At 43.4% G+C, this 19359-nt stretch overlaps 1 protein-coding gene across 5 annotated transcripts in view; it reads right to left on the minus strand.

The window, feature by feature from the left end:
- Positions 1-1567: 1567 nt before the first annotated feature.
- The window catches only part of LOC130358726 (aquaporin-4-like), a 50258-nt gene continuing 32466 nt past the window's right edge, over positions 1568-19359 (minus strand). For 3 of the 5 annotated variants that reach the window (XM_056562389.1, XM_056562384.1, XM_056562385.1), the window contains exons 3-5: positions 11951-12115; positions 5035-5115; positions 1568-2023 (exon numbers count right to left, since the gene is read on the minus strand). In XM_056562389.1, coding sequence (XP_056418364.1) covers positions 1805-2023; positions 5035-5115; positions 11951-12115 — 465 coding nt within the window. In that variant the 3' untranslated portion in view covers positions 1568-1804. The remainder of the gene's footprint in view (positions 2024-5034; positions 5116-11950; positions 12116-19359) is intronic. The other 2 variants (XM_056562386.1, XM_056562387.1) reach the window with 1 other exon arrangement.

Here is a 19359-nt window from a genome sequence, read left to right on the forward strand (position 1 = left end):
TTGCAAAACCATAAGTCCCAGCATGCCCATAAGGGAATGCTGGGAGTTGTGGTGGTCTGCCTCCTGCTGTTGCATAACTACAGCTCCCAGCATGCCCTTTTTGCATGCTGGGAGCTGTTGCTAAGCAACAGCAGGACGCTGTAACTCACCTCCTGCTGCTGCTCCGTCGCAGGACTGTCCCTCGCCGCCGCCGTCGCTCCTGGGGCCCCGATCCCAACATGGACGCCGGGGATCGGGGTCCCCAGCACCCGGGGTCGTCTTCCCGCACCCGCTCACGTCCTCCGGAAGAGGGGCGGAGCGGGTGCGGGAGTGACACCCGCAGCAGGCGCCCTGATTGGTTGGCCGGTAATCCGGCCGACGAATCAGGGCGATCGTGAGGTGGCACCAGTGCCACCTCACCCCTGCAGGCTCTGGCTGTTCGGGGCCGTCAGAGACGGCCCCGATCAGCCAGTAATTCCGGGTCACTGGAGACCCGATTGACCCGGAATCACTGCAGATCGCTGGACTGAATTGTCCAGCGATCTGTGGCCATCGCCGACATGGGGGGACATAATGACCCCCCTGGGCGATATGCCGGGATGCCTGCTGAACGATTTCAGCAGGCATCCGGCTCCGGTCCCCAACCGGCTAGCGGTGGGGACCGGAATTCCCACGGGCGTATGGATACGCCCTGCGTCCTTAAGAGGTTTAGTGTTCCCTTAATTTTTTGGAGCATTGTATTTCCATAAATTACATCTAGAAGATCCGTATCTGATTCTAGAAGATATGTATCTGATTTAAATGTTGCCTAAAAGGAGTAGAAAAGGTAGGTATATACATCCTGCCTGAGTCTAATTTCCAGAGCCTCCATAAGTGGGTCATCATGGTGACATTTTGCATTTTATTGTTTGTATTTTACATGACCATATCAAAGTTTTTACATTACATGTATTGATTATATGCATGTATCAACTGGGGTTTCACTTTTCCCACCTGTCATGTGATATCCTTGCGTCATAACTAGGGGTGGGTCAGGCGATGAGCCTCTTTTGGGGGGCGTGCACAGGAGGACATTTTTTTTTATTGATTTGCCATTATGCATGAGGTATTTAAACTTGCAATGTACAATTGGCGTTTTATTGATTTTAAGGGACATGTCGTTGTCTACTCACATGACTTAATACAAGTTTGCTTCTTACCTATTATTATTTTTTGAAGGCTGGACAAAAATATATATATTTTTTTTTGCATGGGCATTTCTAAATTAAATTCCATATCCATTTATGCCACATTCTACAAAAAAATATATTTTATTCGCCTCAATCCCTTAAGATTTCTCTATGTGATCCACCAATAATTTGTATTAAGAAATTATCCAAATATTTATGTTTATAAACATAAGTACCACATGGAATATAATTACAATTTACTGTAGATATAGGGGGAGATTTATCAAAACCTGTGCAGAGGAAGAGTGGTGCAGTTGCCCATAGCAACCAATCAGATTGCTTCTTTCATTTTCCACAGGCCTCTAAAGAGGCCTGTGGAAAATGAAAGAAGCAATCTGATTGGTTGCTATGGACAACTACACCACTCTTCCTCTGCACAGGTTTTGATAAATCTCCCCAATAGAATACATAAGTGCTTCCACTCTTGCATTACACGCTTTCTTGACACCTTATTTCTAGAGAGACCTTTTCATGTAAGCAGGATCTTTGCTATATTTTAATTGGTCATTTGCATTATACCATGTATACAACAAAACCAAGCTTTTTCCAAAGCCCTGGGTAGACTGCATGCTCCTGGTACTGTTACGCTTTCTTTGTTAATTTGGCCCATGTTTTTGCTCAGTCGTTCTTGTCCTTGTTGCTGTCTGTGTGGCCATGGAAAGGGAAGAGCGAGAGACACTGGCTGCCTCTACTATTTCTATATCTTTACAAGTGAGACAGGCGACCAGCTTTTCTCTTGATGCACTGGATGCAAAGAAAAATTCATAAGAAGCACCTGCAAGAAAAGCACCCAAAATGGGACCAATCCAGTACACCTAAAGAGAATAAACATACACTATTATTAGTTGGTTAAGATTTACAGAAAAAATATGCATGAACAAAATGTAACTACAGAACTAACATTCTAATAAACGTATATTATTTTATTTAATACTAATTTAATACTAATTTAATACTAGGCCCAGATTTATCAATCTGTCAGAAACAAATATCATTGAACTCTTACCTGATATAGTGCTTGTATCAGAGCATATCACCACTATATCGGGGTAGCATACAGGGATACGCTGCTGGCTGTGAATGTGTAACGCAACTGGTATCCAAGCAAGGAACCCGTACAGCAAATAGGAATAGAGTAAAAATAGGGCACTGTAGAAGGCGCTTCCGAAACAGATTATTCCATCTACTTCAAAATAAAGTCTATAGACTTGCATTGAGGGGTCGTGACGTCACGAGGGGGTGTGGCCGACCCCCGCAGCGCGCACACAGCGTTCGGAACTAAATGTACCGATCGCTGGACAGTGGAGTACCCCTTTAACATTAAGATATGAAAGCTAAGCTGTTTATTCATATGGCTGCATAGCTGCAGATAGAGTTTTTATGCTCCCCCCCCTTTACAATGGGCACATATGCATTAGAAATTAACCAGGAAGCAATGGAAGAACATTTCCTTAAAATTACTTGCCTACTATATTGATCCTCCTCATGCCACAAAAGTGGTTCTCATCAATAAATGTATGGACTCGAGAAGGGCTCTTAAGGTGTCCTGTTGTATCTGGCATCAGGACATTTGCAGCAGATCCTTTAAAGGGGTACTCCACTGGAAAACATTTTTTTTTAAATCAACTGGTGCCAGAAAGTTAAACAGATTTGTAAATTACTTCTATTTAAAAATCTTAATCCTTCCAGTACTTATCAGCTGTTAAATGCTCCACAGGAAGTTCTCTTCTTTTTCAATTTCCTTTCTGTCTGACCACAGTGCTCTCTGCTGACACCTCTTTCCATTTTAGGAACTGTCCAGAGTAGTAGCAAATCCCCATAGCAAACCTCTCCTGCTCTGGACAGTTCCTAAAATGGACAGAGGTATCAGCAGAGAACACTGTGGTAAGACAGAAAGGAAATTTGAAAAGAAAAGAACTTCCTGTGGATCATATAACAGCTGATAAGTACTGGAAGTATTAAGATTTTTAAATAGAAGTAATTTACAAATCTGTTTAACTTTCTGGCACCAGTTGATTTAAAAAAAATGTTTTCCAGTGGAGTACCCCTTTAAAGGATCTGCTGCAAATGTCCTGATGCCAGATACAACAAGACACCTTAAGAGCCCTTCTCAAGTCCATACCTTTATTGATGAGAACCACTTTTGTGGCATGAGGAGGATCAATATAATAGAAGTCAAGTAACTTTAACCCCTTAAAGGGGTACTGCGCCCCTAGCATCTTATCCCCTATCCAAAGGATAGGGGATAAGATGTCAGATCCCCGGGGTCCCGCTGCTGGGGACACCCGGGATCTCCGCTGCGGCACCCCGCTATCATTACTGCACAGAGCAAACTCGCTCTGTGCGTAATGATGGGCAATACAGGGGCCGGAGCATCGTTGCATCACGGCTCCGCCCCCTTGAGACATCACGGCCCGCCACCTCAATACAAGTCTATGGGAGGGGGCGTGACAGCCATCACGCCCCCTCCCATCGACTTGCATTAAGGGGGTGGGCCGTGATGTCACAAGGGGGCGGGGCCGTGACACCACTATGCTCTGGCCCCTGTATCGCCGATCATTATGCACAGAGCGAGTGTGCTCTGTGCAGTAATGATAGCGGGGTGCCGCAGCGGAGATCACGGGGGTCCACAGCAGCGGGATCCCAGCGATCTGACATCTTATCCCCTATCCTTTGGATAGGGGATAAGATGTCTAGGGGCGGAGTATTCCTTTAAGGACCTGCCCCATAAATGTACAGCGCTGCAGCGAGTAACTTCACGCACAGCGCCATACAGTCACAGCGCGGCTATGATGTGAGCGCAGGAGCTGCACTTGCTTCATGCACGGCGGGTCCTGGTGGCTGTCAGCTGATGTCCGCCATTAACCCCTCAGATGCCGTGATCAGTACAGATCACAGCATCTGCATTAGTGCTGCACTTTAAAAGGCTGATCTGATTGCCCGTGACACTGCGAGGATCAGATCAGCCAAGATGGTAGACCTTCCTCCGCCTCTCTCCGAGGGTCTTCTGCTTTGATCTACCTTCCAGCAGACTAGAGCAGAAGATTGCTGATAATACTAATCTGTGCTATGCCTATGCATAGCACTTAACAGTATTAGCAATCTGATGACTGCTATAAATAGGGACTATTTATAGCAGTCATCAGATTGCTAATACTGTGGGGACTAAAAAAGTGTAAAATATATTCAAAAAGAAAAAGTAAAAAATAAATTGTGAAAAAGCCCCTCCCCAATAAAGATTTAAATCACCCCTTTCCCTATTTTAATAAAAAAAAAAAAAGCATAAAAATTTATAAATAATAAACATATTTGATATCGTGGCATGCATAAATGTCTGAACTATAAAAATGTTAATGATCCCATATGGTGAACGGTGTAAACATAAAAAAAAGTCAAAAATTCAGCTTTTTGGTCACATCACATCAAAAATTAATAAAAAAAAAACGATCATGGTGCAAACATTTTGCCCTCACACATCCTTGTATACGAAAAAAGGGGAGTGTTAGAGGTGGTCAAAATAGGGCAATTTAAAACGTACTGATATTGTAAAAAAAAGTTTGAGATTTTTTTAAAAGCAGTACAATAATAGAAAAGTATGTAACCATGGGTATTATTTGCTAAATTTCCTTGTACAAAAAATATTTTTTGGGGTTTACCATACATTTTAGGGTAAAATCAGTAATGTCATTACAAAGTACAATTGGTTTAGAAGGCGAGGAGGAAAAAACGAAAATGCAAAAATAAAATTGGCCTGGTCCTTAAGGGGTTAATGTTATACCTGATCTGTTTGTGTGTACATTATGCAGTTAATACAGTATTCACTTACCCAGTGGTGCTCCCAAATGCCTGAGAGCAAAGCTGGACCAAGGGATCTAGCTGGGTTCATGCTTCCACCTGAAAAGTGTCCCTGGGTATGAACAGAGAGGTGACTAAGCACATTTATAAACAGTGGTATATAAACAGCAGAGGAGTCCAATAGAAAAGACAAAGTCCAATAGAAAAGACAAAAATAGGTGTTGTTTGACACTTTTGCACTCTTAAACACCCCAAACTGGAGGTTTTTGTTGCATCCTATTTTCAGTACATTTTTTTACTACAATCATGCATGTATTTTATGTGATGAGAAAACCCTGTCATGGATTGTGTTGAATTTAAAGGGGTACTCCGCCCCTAGACAACTTATCCCCTATCCAAAGGCTGTCACACCTCCTCCTATATACATGAATGGAGGGGGCGTGACGGCTGTGGTCACCTGCCATCCGGCACGGGTCACCCGTCACTGCCTTCACCAGACTACTGGGGTGCCATGCCAGAGATAGGGAATAAGATGTTTAAGGGTGGAGTACCCCTTTAATTTTTTGTTTTTTTTAAACTTGTTTTATTGACAACTTGTACAAACAGTATCCTTGTACATCAAAAACAGTACCAAATACAAAATGTACATGTATATGGAAAAAAGGGATTTATTTTACTTGTCTGCAGAAAAAAAAAAACATTCAAGTACCTTATCTATAATCCCATATTGTATGAAATCAGCAAAAAATACAAACATTTTATAATAGCGTGTGTTAAGAGCGTCATGGCAATAATAAAACCCTGTCAGTAATGTGTACACTGGATAATAGTGCATATGTTGAGAAGCAATTTATGACACTACAGAATATCCACCCAGAGAAATTCCAGGCCAACAGTCTATGCAAAAATGGCTTCCATTAAACACATACATCTGTAGAAGCTCCTGACATACACTCACTTAAATATATAAAAGGCATCTAGATTTGTCAGATATCCTGCTACAAGAGGTGTAAGTGCTTTCCCTGCTGCCCTATACAAAACAAGGCTCTCAAAGGCTACTTTTGTGTAGTAAACCTCTTGGTGAAAGATCATTGACTGCTAGACACGCCTCTACAATGCAATCAAAGACATTTTTCCAAATTGACAGACTTTAAAGGGGTACTCTGCTGCCCTGCTTCGGAAGCTCCGCTCCCCAACGTCCGGAAGTTTATTGTTCCGAACGCTGCGTGCGGGCTTCCGTGTTCAGGGCCGCCCCTCGTGATGGGGAGCGAAGCTTCCGAAGCAGGGCAGCGGAGTACCCCTTTAAGAGGGGGACAAGCATTGAACTTTGTGATAACATTGAGAGAATCAGAATGGTGATTTTGATGCATTGCCTACCATCTAGGCCATTCAGCCCAAGTAAGAAGGTTTTGGGGGCAGTGCCTAAATGACTGCACATGCTCCAGTTGGCCCAGACAGACCCTCAGTAGAAAGGAGTTCAATTCAATAAAAAGCACACGCAGCTTCCAGTGTTTTCTTGTCCACCATTAAGACTTTGGTAGTACTTTGATTAACCCCTTAACGACCATGGACATATATTTACTTCCATGGCCAGCTCCCAATCTGTGAAGCACGCTCAGAAGATGAGCGCGCTTTGTATCTATGGGGTCTATGAGCAACCAGGACCCGCGGCTAATACCGGACATCGCCGATCCGGCTGATGTTCGGTATTAACCCTTCAGACGCCACAATCAAAGTTGATCGGAGTGTCTAAAACGGGAGAATATGCTGCCGGTTAGCTCAGTGGAGCTGTTCGGGACCGCCGCTGTGAAATCGTGGCGTCCCGAACAGCTAAGAGGACAGAGGAAGGCTCCCTACCTGGCTCCACGCTGTCCGATCGGCGTTTGATTGCTCCAAGCCTGAGATCCAGGCTTGAGCAATCAAGCGCAGATAACACTGATCAATGCAATGCTAAGGCAAGGCATTGAACAGTGCCTGCAATCAGTGTAATGCATGTTATAGTTCCCAATGGTAGCTATAACATTGCAAAAAAAAAGTATAAAAAAGAGTTAATAAATGATTTAACCCCTTCCCTAATAAAAGTCAGACTCACCCCCCTTTTCCCATTAAAAAAAAAAACCGTGTAAAAAGAAATAAATGTAAATAAATAAACATGTGGTATCACCGCATGCGTAAATGTCCGAACTATAAAAATAAATCATTAATTTAAACACACGGTCAATGGCATATGCGCAAATAAATTCAAAAGTCCAAAATAGCGTATTTTTTGGTCACTTTTTATACCATAAAAAATGGATAAAAAGCTATGAAAAAGTCACATCAAAACAAAAATGGTACTGATAAAAACTTTAGATCACAGCGCACAAAATGAGCCCTTATACCGCCCCATACACAGAAAAAAAAAAGTTATAGGGGTCAGAATATGACAATTTTAACCCCTTAACGACGCAGGACGTATATTTACGTCCTGCGCCGGCTCCCGCGATATGAAGCGGGATCGCGCCGCGATCCTGCATCATATCGTGTCGGTCCCGGCGCTCATCAACGGCCGGGACCCGCGGCTAATACCACACATCGCCGATCGCGGCGATGTGCGGTATTAACCCTTCTAAAGTGAAACTGAAAGTGACCCGGCTGCTCAGTCGGGCTGTTCGGGACCGCCGCGGTGAAATCGCGGCGTCCCGAACAGCTGACCGGACACCGGGAGGGCCCTTACCTGCCTCCTCGGTGTCCGATCGACAAATGACTGCGCCGATAATGCTGATCACAGGCGTGTTAATACACGCCAGTGATCAGCATAGGAGATCAGTGTGTGCAGTGTTATAGGTCCCTATGGGACCTATAACACTGCAAAAAAAAATTAAAAAAAGGGTTAATAAAGGTCATTTAACCCCTTCCCTAATAAAAGTTTGAATCACCCCCCTTTTCCCATAAAAAAATAAAACAGTGTAAAAAATAAATAAAATAAACATATGTGGTATCGCCGCGTGCGTAAATGTCCGAACTATAAAAATATATCATTAATTAAACCGCACGGTCAATGGCGTACGCGCAAACAAATTCCAAAGTACAAAAAAGCGTATTTTGGTCACTTTTTATACCATAAAAAAAATGAATAAAAAGTGATCAAAAAGTCCGATCAAAACAAAAATCATACCGATAAAAACTTCAGATCACGGCGCAAAAAATGAGTCATCATACCGCCCCGTACGTGGAAAAATAAAAAAGTTATAGGGGTCAGAAGATGACATTTTTAAACGTATAAATTTTCCTGCATGTAGTTATGATTTTTTCCAGAAGTGCGACAAAATCAAACCTATATAAGTAGGGTATCATTTTAACCGTATGGACCTACAGAATAATGATAAGGTATAATTTTTTATCGAAATATGCACTGCGTAGAAACGGAAGCCCCAAAAGTTACAAAATGGCGTATTTTTTTCGATTTTGTCGCACAATGATTTTTTTTCCGTTTCGCCGTGCATTTTTGGGTAAAATGACTGTCACTGCAAAGTAGAATTGGCGACGCAAAAAATAAGCCATAATATGGATTTTTAGGTGGAAAATTGAAAGGGTTATGATTTTTAAAAGGTAAGGAGGAAAAAACGAAAGTGCAAAAACGGAAAAACCCTGAGTCCTTAAGGGGTTAAACATCTAAATTTTCCTGCATGTAGTTATGATTTTTTTTCAGAAATAAGACAAGATCAAACCTATATAAGTAGGGTATCATTTTAATCGTATGGACCTACAGAATAAAGAGAAGTCTCTTACCGAAAATGTACTGCGTGGAAACAGAAGCCCCCAAATTACAAAATTACGTTTTTTTCTTCAATTTTGTCACACAGTGATTTTTTCTTGTTTCGCCGAGATTTGTTGGGTAAAATGACTGATGGTATTACAAAGTAGAATTGGTGGCACAAAAAAAAAGCCATCATATTGATTTTTAGGTGCACAATTGAGAGTCTAAGTTTCTACTTGTTTGTTTGTGGCCCAAAAAAAATGCAAGAAAAAAAACGCCAGAAAAAGCGCCACAGCACTTTCCTGTGTTTGGCATTTTTTTTTTTTTTTTGCGTTTCTTGCCTTTGAGTTGAAATGGCATTTTTGGCCCCTTTGACATTTAAAAAAAAAAATTGTTGGGTACCAAAAAAAAAAAAAAAATATGCAGTAGTGACGAAATAACGAAATTCATATTTTTTTTTTATAACAAAATTTTTATAAATTTTTAAACGGATCAATTTATGTGGGCGGGCAGGGCACTAAAAATTTAGCTGACAATAATAAAAATGTAGTGTGTGTGTGTGTGTGTGTGTGTGTGTGTGTGTGTGTGTGTGTGTTTTTCACTTTTTTTTATTTTTATATTGTTTAGGTAGTACTAACACTCCCAGCATGGAACACACTGTTCCATGATGAGAGTAGTAGTTCCTGTACTAATAGACATATCGCCCCGATTGGGATGCGATTGTCCATAATATAGCAGAGATGCGGAGTGGCTCTATACAGCGCTCGCATCTCTGCACTGTACTCCGGCCGGCCAGTTATATGAATAGAACATCAATCATTCATATTTTCAGAATGGGGATTGGCCGGATGGTGGCAGCCAATCCCCGCTCTCAGCGGGAAATATGAATGAGTGGCTGGCCGGAGTACAGAGCAGAGATGCGAGCGCAGGAGAAAGCCGCTCCGCATTTCAGGGATGAAGGATGATCACAGCGGGTGTCAGAAGTGACACCCGCTGTGATCTGTCCTTAATTGCAGGTAGTACTGCTCCCAACACTGCAGTACCTGCATTAATAGACAGATTGCAGCGAGTGTCACTCCTGACACCCGCTGTGATCCTCCTGTATAATTTATAGATACGGACGGCCGCTCTTCTATGGTCCCCTGCACTGACGTATATACACACCTATTCATATTTTCCACAGAGAGTTGTGATTGGCAGGAACCATCTGGCAAATCACAGCTCTCTGCAGGAAATATGAACAGGTGTATATATACGGCAGTGCAGGGGACCATAGAAGAGCGGACGGCCGCATCTATAAATGATACAGGAGGATCACACCGGGTGTCAGGAGTGACACTCACTGCGACTGTCTATTAATGCAGGTACTACAGCTCGCAGCATGGAGCAGAGTGTGTTCCATGTTGGGAGCAGTACTACCTGCAGTTAAGGACAAATCACAGCGGGTGTCACTGCTGACACCCGCTGCGATCATCCTTCATCCCTGAGATGTGGAGCGGCTTTCTCCTGCGCTCGCATCTCTGCTCTGTACTCCAGCCGGACACTCACACATATTAATTAGCCTATGCTGTGGAGTGACACAACATAGCAAATGGCCCAACTACTGGATGATGATCTTTGGATCCATCGCATACAACAGATACCCCTGGTAGTGATAAGAGGGACACAAATAGCAAGGGACACAAATAGCAAGGGACACTGCAACCACATATTTAGACTTTTATGGCAAAGCTTCCAATTGGCATTTTTTAACAGGATAATGCTAAAGATTCATTGTTCAAGAATTTATAGTGAGCCAGCTTTAGCAACCTACAAGTGTGCAGGATCTATAGGCCCTGCTGAAACATCTGTGGGCAAATTCCCAGAGGATGCACAATGGAGGCTGTGTGCCTCTATACCCAACTGTATCTCCTCTTGGATCCAAACTAGAGGCAGCCTACTAGAGCCTACTTTTCATTATACAGTTTCCTCAATAAAATTATCCTTTTTCTTTTTTAATAAAAATGATCTTTTTCTCTATCTGCGGTAGATTTTTGATCTGCATCATTACATTTACACAAACATTTTATTACATTACAAGAACTCTTTGTGGTGTGGTTTGTTTTTTAATCAACCTGTTCAGTGACTTACCCGCAGCATTCCTGGTTTGGAATATACAGCATAAGAAAGAAAGTTGTCCAGCAGCGGGCAGATCCAGGAATTCATTCTTGATATTCAGAATCCATATAATACCCATGAGAAGTACAGCAAAAACACAGGCATGTTTCTGATGCGATGTGTCCTTACTAATGGTGTGTACAAAGAATATTAATACAATGTGCACTTGAAATACTATTCCCCCAGTTTATGTAACTAAACCGTCACTGCCCAAAAAATCCCTTTGCATGATCCCTCTTTATTCATTCTTCCCTTTTGGGCAGTGACCATTTAGTCACATGACCCCAAGTGCACATTTTCTATACTTTACTATTCTTTGTACACACCATGAGTGAAGACATATAGTGCAAAACCTGCCAGTGTTTTTACTGTGCTCCTCATGCATTTTAATATGGATTTTGAATATCACAAAGCAAGTGCATTCCTGTATCTACCTTCTGTTCTTGTAATAAGTGTATTGTATATGTTTAAATGGGTTTTCCTGAACTTTTTAATTTTACCACAGGATAGGCCATCAATTCCTGATCAGCTGGGTGCCCACACCTGACACCGATACCAATCATCTGTTGGGCTATCCACACTATACAGTAATCCAAATAACATAGCTTGGTAAGGTCTGTAAGGACTTTCCCTTTAACTGTAGACTAATATGCAATTGGAATTCTTTCTTTTTTTTCTTAATATTTTTTTTCTCCTAATTATAAAAATAAATGACTTTCAAGTGTTTCTCAAAGGCAGAATGTTTAGCTATGTTTTGTGTCATATTTGTTATCTATTTTATTTTTTTTTTTGCTATGAAGTAAAAACAATACTGGATGACTATCCCCTATGTGTGGTGGTTGCATAATTTTTGTCAGGGGTTGTAGTAGAGTAGGTTCACTGTGAAAACACCATAAACACACCAGTCACTGTACAGTACATACTGTATGGCATATGGACATTCTACCCATGTGACATAGCACATGTTACTGTTATTGATAACTTACTCCATCCATTGCTTTCTCTAATTACTAACTGCACTAAGAGTTATGTAGCCAGGTATGCATCTTACCGATGCTAAAGCTCCTGCTGTTAGAGAAAAACCAATGGCAAGGCTTCCCGGCTCTGTAGTATCTCTTCGCCGTCGATCATCCACAGCAAAAATTGTAAAAGCCAATTGAAAGGTAGAAATAATTTCCATCCCCATGGCTTGTCCTGCATTTTCCTCACTACTAACCTGGAAAGAGAGAACAGATAAGTGATAAAAATGGGACATCACTGTGTACTTATATAGGAATGTGGGGAATTACAGTGTAAGTCCAAAACTGCTTCCTGCCCAATCTACACCTTGGCAACCATACGATGCCCAGCGAATTCTGTGCATGAGCCGTTTTTTTTTTTTTTTTTAAAGAATGGAACTCATGCACTGTACTGTCCAGTGCCAGCTGCGTCTCTTTACATCTGTGAAGAATGGGCAGAAGAGCTACTTTGGACTTAAAGGAGTACTCCGTCTCTAGACATCTTAAAGCATATCTAAAGGATTAAAGGGGTTATCCAGGAAAAAACTTTTTTTTTATATATAAACTGGCTCCAGAAAGTTAAACAGATTTGTAAATTACTTCTATTAAAAAAATCTTAATCCTTTCAGCACTTATGAGCTAATGAAGTTGAGTTATTTCTGTCTAAGTGCTCTCTGATGACACCTGTCTTGGGAACTGCTCAGTTTAGAAGCAAATCCCCATAGCAAACCTCTTCTACTCTGTGCAGTTCCCGAGACAAGCAGAGATGTCAGCAGAGAGCACTGTTGCCAGACAGAAAACAACAACTCAACTTCAGCAGCTGATAAAAAATTGTAATCCTTTCAATAATTAATAGAAGTAATTTACAAATCTGTTTTAACTTTCTGGAGCCAGTTGATATATAAAAAAAAAAAAAAAAAAAGTTTTTTCCTGGATGACCCCTTTAAAGTTTATGTTCAGAACGCCGGGTATGGGCGGCTGTGGTTGTATCTATGGGAGGGGGCATGATGGCCCCCCCTCCCTTGGATAGGGGGATAAGATGTCTGGGGGCAGAGTACTCCTTTAATCTTTCTTTCTCATACATTCAGAAGTAAAGGTTTCAATTTTGTTCTTATACCTCTTACTATTTATAGTTGCTAGTTTTTCAGCTGGCTATATTTCACTTTGTACAATAGCTTTTATTGGATAAAATTACACAGTATACATTTTTTCAATATAAATATATAAAACAGGGGAACTTAAATAAAAAAAGGAACATATTGGGAATATTTACAATATAAAAAAATAAGAATAATAAGGATCTTACTCTAACCTAAGAATTAGGCTGGGTTCAGATTGCGATTGTGCAATCGGTGGCACATATACGCCATTAAACTGTCAGGACTGGGATGCAGATTGGTATACGTTTGCAGACAGACATGGGCCCCATTGACTTTAATGGCCTGAACATAATCAACTAGTGAATATGTTCTGGTAATTTTCTGAATGTATGCGTGTATTGACCGACACTCAAAAGTGCAGCACGAGTAAAAAAACATAAATGTGCAGGAAATGACTTGAAAGTAGTCACTAGTTAACTATGTTTGAGCCATTAACCCCTTAACGACCACAGACGTATATTTACGTCCTGTGGCCGGCTCCCGATCTGTGAAGCGCACTCAGAAGCTGACCATATCTGTGGGGTCCCAGTTGCTGTCAGCAACCAGGACTTGCGGCTAATACCAGACATCGCCGATCGGGCTGATGTCCGGTATTAACCCTTTAGACACCGCGATCAAAGTTGATTGTGGCATCTAAGACGGGAGAATACACTGCCAGTTAGCTCAGCAGAGCTGTTCGAGATTGCCGCGGTGAAACCTTTCTCCCGGCTGAAATCCAGGCTTGAGCAATCAAGCGCAGATAACACTGATCAATGCATTCCTATGGCAATGCATTGTACAGTGTAAGAGATCAGTGCATGCAGTTTCATAGCCACTTCCCTAATAAAAATCAGAATCACCCCCCCTTTAAAAAATGTTTTATAAAAACTAAAACAAACATATGTGTCATCGCCACGTGCATAAATATCCAATCTATAAAAATTATATAGTTAATTAAACCGCATAGTCAATGGCGTACACGCAAAAAAAATTCCAAAGCGATAAAGTCCGATCAAAACAAAAATGGTACTGATAAAAACTTCAGATCATGGCGCAAAAAAATGAGCCCTCATACTGCCCCGTTCCTGGAAAAATGAAAATAAAAGTTATAGGGGTCAGAAGATGACAATTTTAAACGTATACATTTTTCTGCATGTAGTTATGATTTTTTCCAGAAGTACAACAAAATCAAACCTATATAAGTAGGGTATCATTTTAATCGTATGGACCTACAGAATAAAGATAAGGTGTAATTTTGACTGAAAAATTTACTGCCTAGAAATGGAAGCCCCCAAAAGTTACAAAATGGCGTTCTTTCTTCAATTTTGTCGCACAATTATCTTTTTTTCTGTTTCGCTGTAGATTTTTGGGTAAAATGATTAATGTCACTGCAAAGTGGAATTGGTGGCGCAAAAAAAATGCCTTCATATGGATTTTTAGGTGCACAATTGAAAGGGTTATGATTTCTAAAATGTAAGGAGGAAAAAACGAAAGTACAAAAACTGAAAATGCTTGGATCGTAGGATCCAAATAGTGTTGTCACCTAATATTTCCTATTTTAAGTATGGGGGGGGGGGAATTAATCAAAGGATTCAGACTTTTTTTTTGTGTGTGTTTGGTATTGCTTGCGACTGGTATTTTTTTAATTTTTTTTTTTTTTTTTACTTCTCCCCCACAGCATAGAGAAAACACTATGGATAGTCAAATCTATGTTTGCAGATGCAGTGGTTAGGAATTTATCACTTTTTCTAAAAAGTAAAAAAAATGTCCATCTGTCAGGATGATGAGGTGTCAAGCATACCCGAACTCTGAACCTATATCTACACCTATGAATGTCATCTCCTCTGTAAAATGACTCTTACTATAAATCAAGCCAAAATTACAGGTCTCAGATAGGTAGATAACTGCTGTGTGGGATACACAATTTAGGATTTTCCTAGTGTAGTGACGGAAAATGTAGATTTTATAAGGACAGGAGGCGAGTATCATTGCATTATCTTTCTTTAATAAGCTCAATAGCAGAAAGAACAAGATGCATTTATTCATACAATACTGAAAGAAAAAAGATGCAGGTCACCTAGCAACCTATACACAATCACAATACAGACATAGATACATGACTTTCCGGCCTAAAATAAAACCACCGAAACGTATCTTCCGACGACCAGTCCGCCGCCTTCAAAACGTCCGAGAGCGAACCTCCCGATTTAGCCATTTTTGTAGCAACGGCACCTCTAGATGAGTGTGCAGAAAAAAACGAAACATCTACACCTGCCAACGCCATAACCTGTTTAACCCATCGAGCCAACGATGGAGAAGAAACCGGTTGATGTGGAGGACAAAACGAAATTAACAACTGAGAAAACCGCGGAGACCTAACCGCCGCAGTCTGAAGTTCATAAGCCTTTAAACAACGCACTACACAAAGCTTGGGATGAGAAGAAAAAATTGGATAAAATACCGAACGTAAATCCTTCTTAGTACATCTAGCGATGGTAAACTGAACACCTTGAGGAGTGAACTGTCTCCTCGAAATGTCCAAAGCCCGTACGTCCGAAACGCGCTTGATGGACACCAGGCACAATAGCATAGTCAGCTTAAAGGACAAAAATTTCAATGACAACGTATCGTTATCCTCCCACGTTGAGAACATATTGAGAACCAACGAGACATCCCACGTGGCCACATACCGCGGCCCCGGAGGACGCTTAAAGCGTATGCCCCTGAGTAGACGGCACACCAAAGCATGTCGACCTATCGCCACCCCATCTATCGGGGCATGCTGGGCGGAAATGGCTGACCTATAAACATTAATAGTCCTATAGGCCTTGCCATCCTGAAAGGCTTCCGACAAAAAAATTAAAATTCCAGACACAGGGGCATGAATGGGATCCATTTGCCATTGTGAGCACCAATGAACCCATAATCCCCAGGCAGATCGGTAAGCCGATCTGGTGCCTGGAGCCCACACCTCGCAAATGAGGTCTCTAGCTGCCCGTGAAATGTCGCAATCGAGATTGGTCGACCTGATATCAGCCAAGCGACCAACGGTAATTGCCCGACAGAACCAACGGATGAAAGTCTCCTGTCGGTCCGATTAGGGTCGAAGGGAACAGTGGACATATCCTCGGATAGTCTATGGTCATCCCCAGAACCTGAGGGAACCACGACTGGGTTGGCCACCACGGAGTGATTAGAACCAATGTCGATCCTTGCGACATCGTGTGCCATAGCACCCTGGGTATCAAAGCAAACGGAGGAAACGCGTATAGCGTTCCCTGAGGCCAGCTTTGAAGAAAAGCGTCCGTCGCCTCCGCCTCCGGTCTCCAACTGAAGAACCGGGGTAACTGGCGATTGAGCCTCGAGGCAAACAGGTCAAGAAACAGTGGACCCCATAGTAACTGAAGGGCCCGAAAGATGGACGGGTGCAGACGCCAATCGCTGCCGTCCACCAGATGTCTGGAATTCCAATCCGCTACCGAATTGGATATCCCCGGGAGGTACTCTGCCTGGATGACAATGTTCCTTTCCAGACAAAAGAGCCAAAACTCCTTTTCCAAATCCGCCAGGCTTATCCATTTTGTGCCCCCCAGACGATTGATATACTGAACTGCCGAGATGTTGTCCATCCGGAGCAGTATACAACAATTCCTCCTGTGAGCAGCAAAGCTCTTGAGGGCAAACGATCCCGCCAGAAGTTCCAGACAGTTGATGTGTAACTGAGACTCTTCTGACGACCATTTCCCTCCTGTGGTGGAGGACCCGCACCTGGCACCCCAGCCGCTCAGGCTGGCGTCCGATTCGATAATCAAATCTGATTGGAATTGAAGATTGTTCTTCCATTCCATTCCTGGACATGCCGTAGCCACCACAGCAGCTCCTCGCGAGCGTCCTTCGATAACGGAACCTGATCCGCATAAGACAAACCCTCTGCGAGGTGTTTGGTCTTCAATCTCTGAAGCGCCCTGTAGTGCAAGGGCGCCGGGAAAACTGCTTGTACAGAAGCGGACAACAGGCCCACGATCCGAGCCACTGCCCGTAAGGACACCCGCTGTTTGCGGAGCAACACCCGTATTTCTTTGCGAAGCATTACCAGCTTCTTGTTTGGCAGACTCAACGTCGCCTCCCGGGTCTCTACGACAAAGCCCAAAAACTCTATGTCCCGAGCGGGAACTAACACTGATTTGGGATAGTTGATGAGGAAACCCAGTTCCGTCAATAGATCGGTGGTCCATGCCACATGTAGCAACGCCTGTTGTTCTGATTGTGCCATGATCAATATATCGTCGAGATATATGATCAAGCGGACACCCTGGCTCCGTAGGGCCGCCATGACCGGCTTCAGGAGCTTGGTGAAACACCACGGAGCTGACGACAGGCCGAACGGAAAACAAGAGAACTCCCATTTCTGACCTTCCCACACGAACTGCAGGAATTGACGGGAGGAGTGATGGATTGGTACCGTGAGGTACGCATCCTTGAGATCTATTTTTGGAGCCAATCTCCCGTGAGGAGCAAGTCCCTGAGAAGGTGAATGCCCTCCATCTTGAAGTGGCGATATTTAACACATTCGTTGAGGTGTCTTAGATTTATTACTGGTCGATGACCGCCATCTTTCTTCTTTACTAAGAAGAGATTGCTCACGAATCCTGGCTTGACAGGTCCACCGGGATTATTGCATGTTTGGCATGTAATTCGCTTATTTCCGATCGAATGAGAGTCATATCTTCGTCGGAAAACTGAATCCTCCTCGGCCATTGCTCTTGAGCCGGAGGAGTCATGAATTCTATGACGTAACCCGCCACTGCCTGTAGGACCCAAGGGTCCACTGTAATCCGGGACCAGGCGCGGGTAAAAAATCTCAACCTGCCCCCCACCGGGATATTCCGCAACGGAATGTGGGGACCTACCTGCGCCTCTGCCCCTGGAGAATCCACGTGTACTGCCCCTCGCCCTCCAGGGTCGACCTCTCGTTGGGAAGAAAGGGGATGTGACCACGGATGCTGGGACGGCTTGAAGTTGAGGCCTCTCGTGGACATATTGGACTGAAGCTCTAGCGTAGGGTCTATGATAGGCGCCAAGGCCGGAAGGGCGACCCTTGCCCCTTCCAGCCTCCCCGAAAACCTTGGTCTGGGATTTCTTTAGAGACGTCTGGGCTTTGTCCAGACTAGAGAACAAGCCCACAAATTTGTTGATATTTTTAATCAACGAGTCTCCAAACAATAGACCCTCCGCAGCTGGACCAGGTTCCTCCGTGGCCAGATGTGTCAGCTGCGGGTCAAGGCGCATCAGAATGGAACGTCTGCGCTCCGCTGAAAGGGCAGTATTGGTGTTGCCCTACAGGCAAACGGCCCTCAGCGCCCAACCTCTGAGGACCCCAGCATCAATTGGGTCCCCTGAAGCCACAGCGTGTTCGGAAATATTTAAAATCTTTGTCAGCGGGCCCAGGAGATCTAACAACTTATCCTGGACCGCCTTAAAAGACCGATCAATACCCTTCTTAGGGTTCTTTCCGGACTTTAGCATATACTTGATCAAAATAGGATCAAGTTCCGGAGTGTCGGCTATCTTATGTGCGATTGAAGGGCGCGGGCACTCCGAGCGAAGTTTGCGTCTGTCGCCCCTCTCAAGAGGTTTGCGTAGATGCACCTCAATGTACTTCGCCACCTGGGGAATGGGAGTCCATTCCCCCGATCTTGGATGCGTGATGGTCTCTGGATCAAAAAACGGAATGCCTTGTGAATCCAACACAGCATCCGGCGAAACCTCATCCGAAGGACCAGAAGTAGGATGAGTCTCATCCTCCGCCTCATAACTCTCCTCCACACTACAGAGAGAAGAGGCTGCCGAGGCGATCGAAACCGCATCGGACTCCACATCTGACTCCTCTTTATAAGAGTCCGGTTTGGTCCTCTTTGCGGAACGGGAAACCCGGCCATCTCCGTCATCCTCCCGGGAGGAGGGTCTAATACCCGCAGTCGGGTTGCTGCCCTTAGGCAAAGGGTCAGCTGAGATATTTACACAATCTCCTGAACTATAGGGTGCGACAGGAGAGGTCAGTATATCGGAACAATGGTGTCTCTTCCGGTCCGATTTACCGGGTCTCTTAGAGCTGGAGGCCTGATCCGGGACCAGTGGATTCACTTGAGGAACCGTGGGCAAAATCGTATCAGATCGGGAAGCGCTCATAGCCAGCAAAACTGCATTTGTGATGGACTTATTAAGGCACGCCACAGCGGAGGTCACGGCCGACTGGACCGATAAATTGACAAGCTGGTGGATTTGGTCTGCGGACATATGTCCTGAGTCACGTACAGTACTGG

This window comes from Hyla sarda, chromosome 2 (genome assembly GCF_029499605.1).
Source record: "Hyla sarda isolate aHylSar1 chromosome 2, aHylSar1.hap1, whole genome shotgun sequence".
Classification (NCBI taxonomy): domain Eukaryota; kingdom Metazoa; phylum Chordata; class Amphibia; order Anura; family Hylidae; genus Hyla; species Hyla sarda.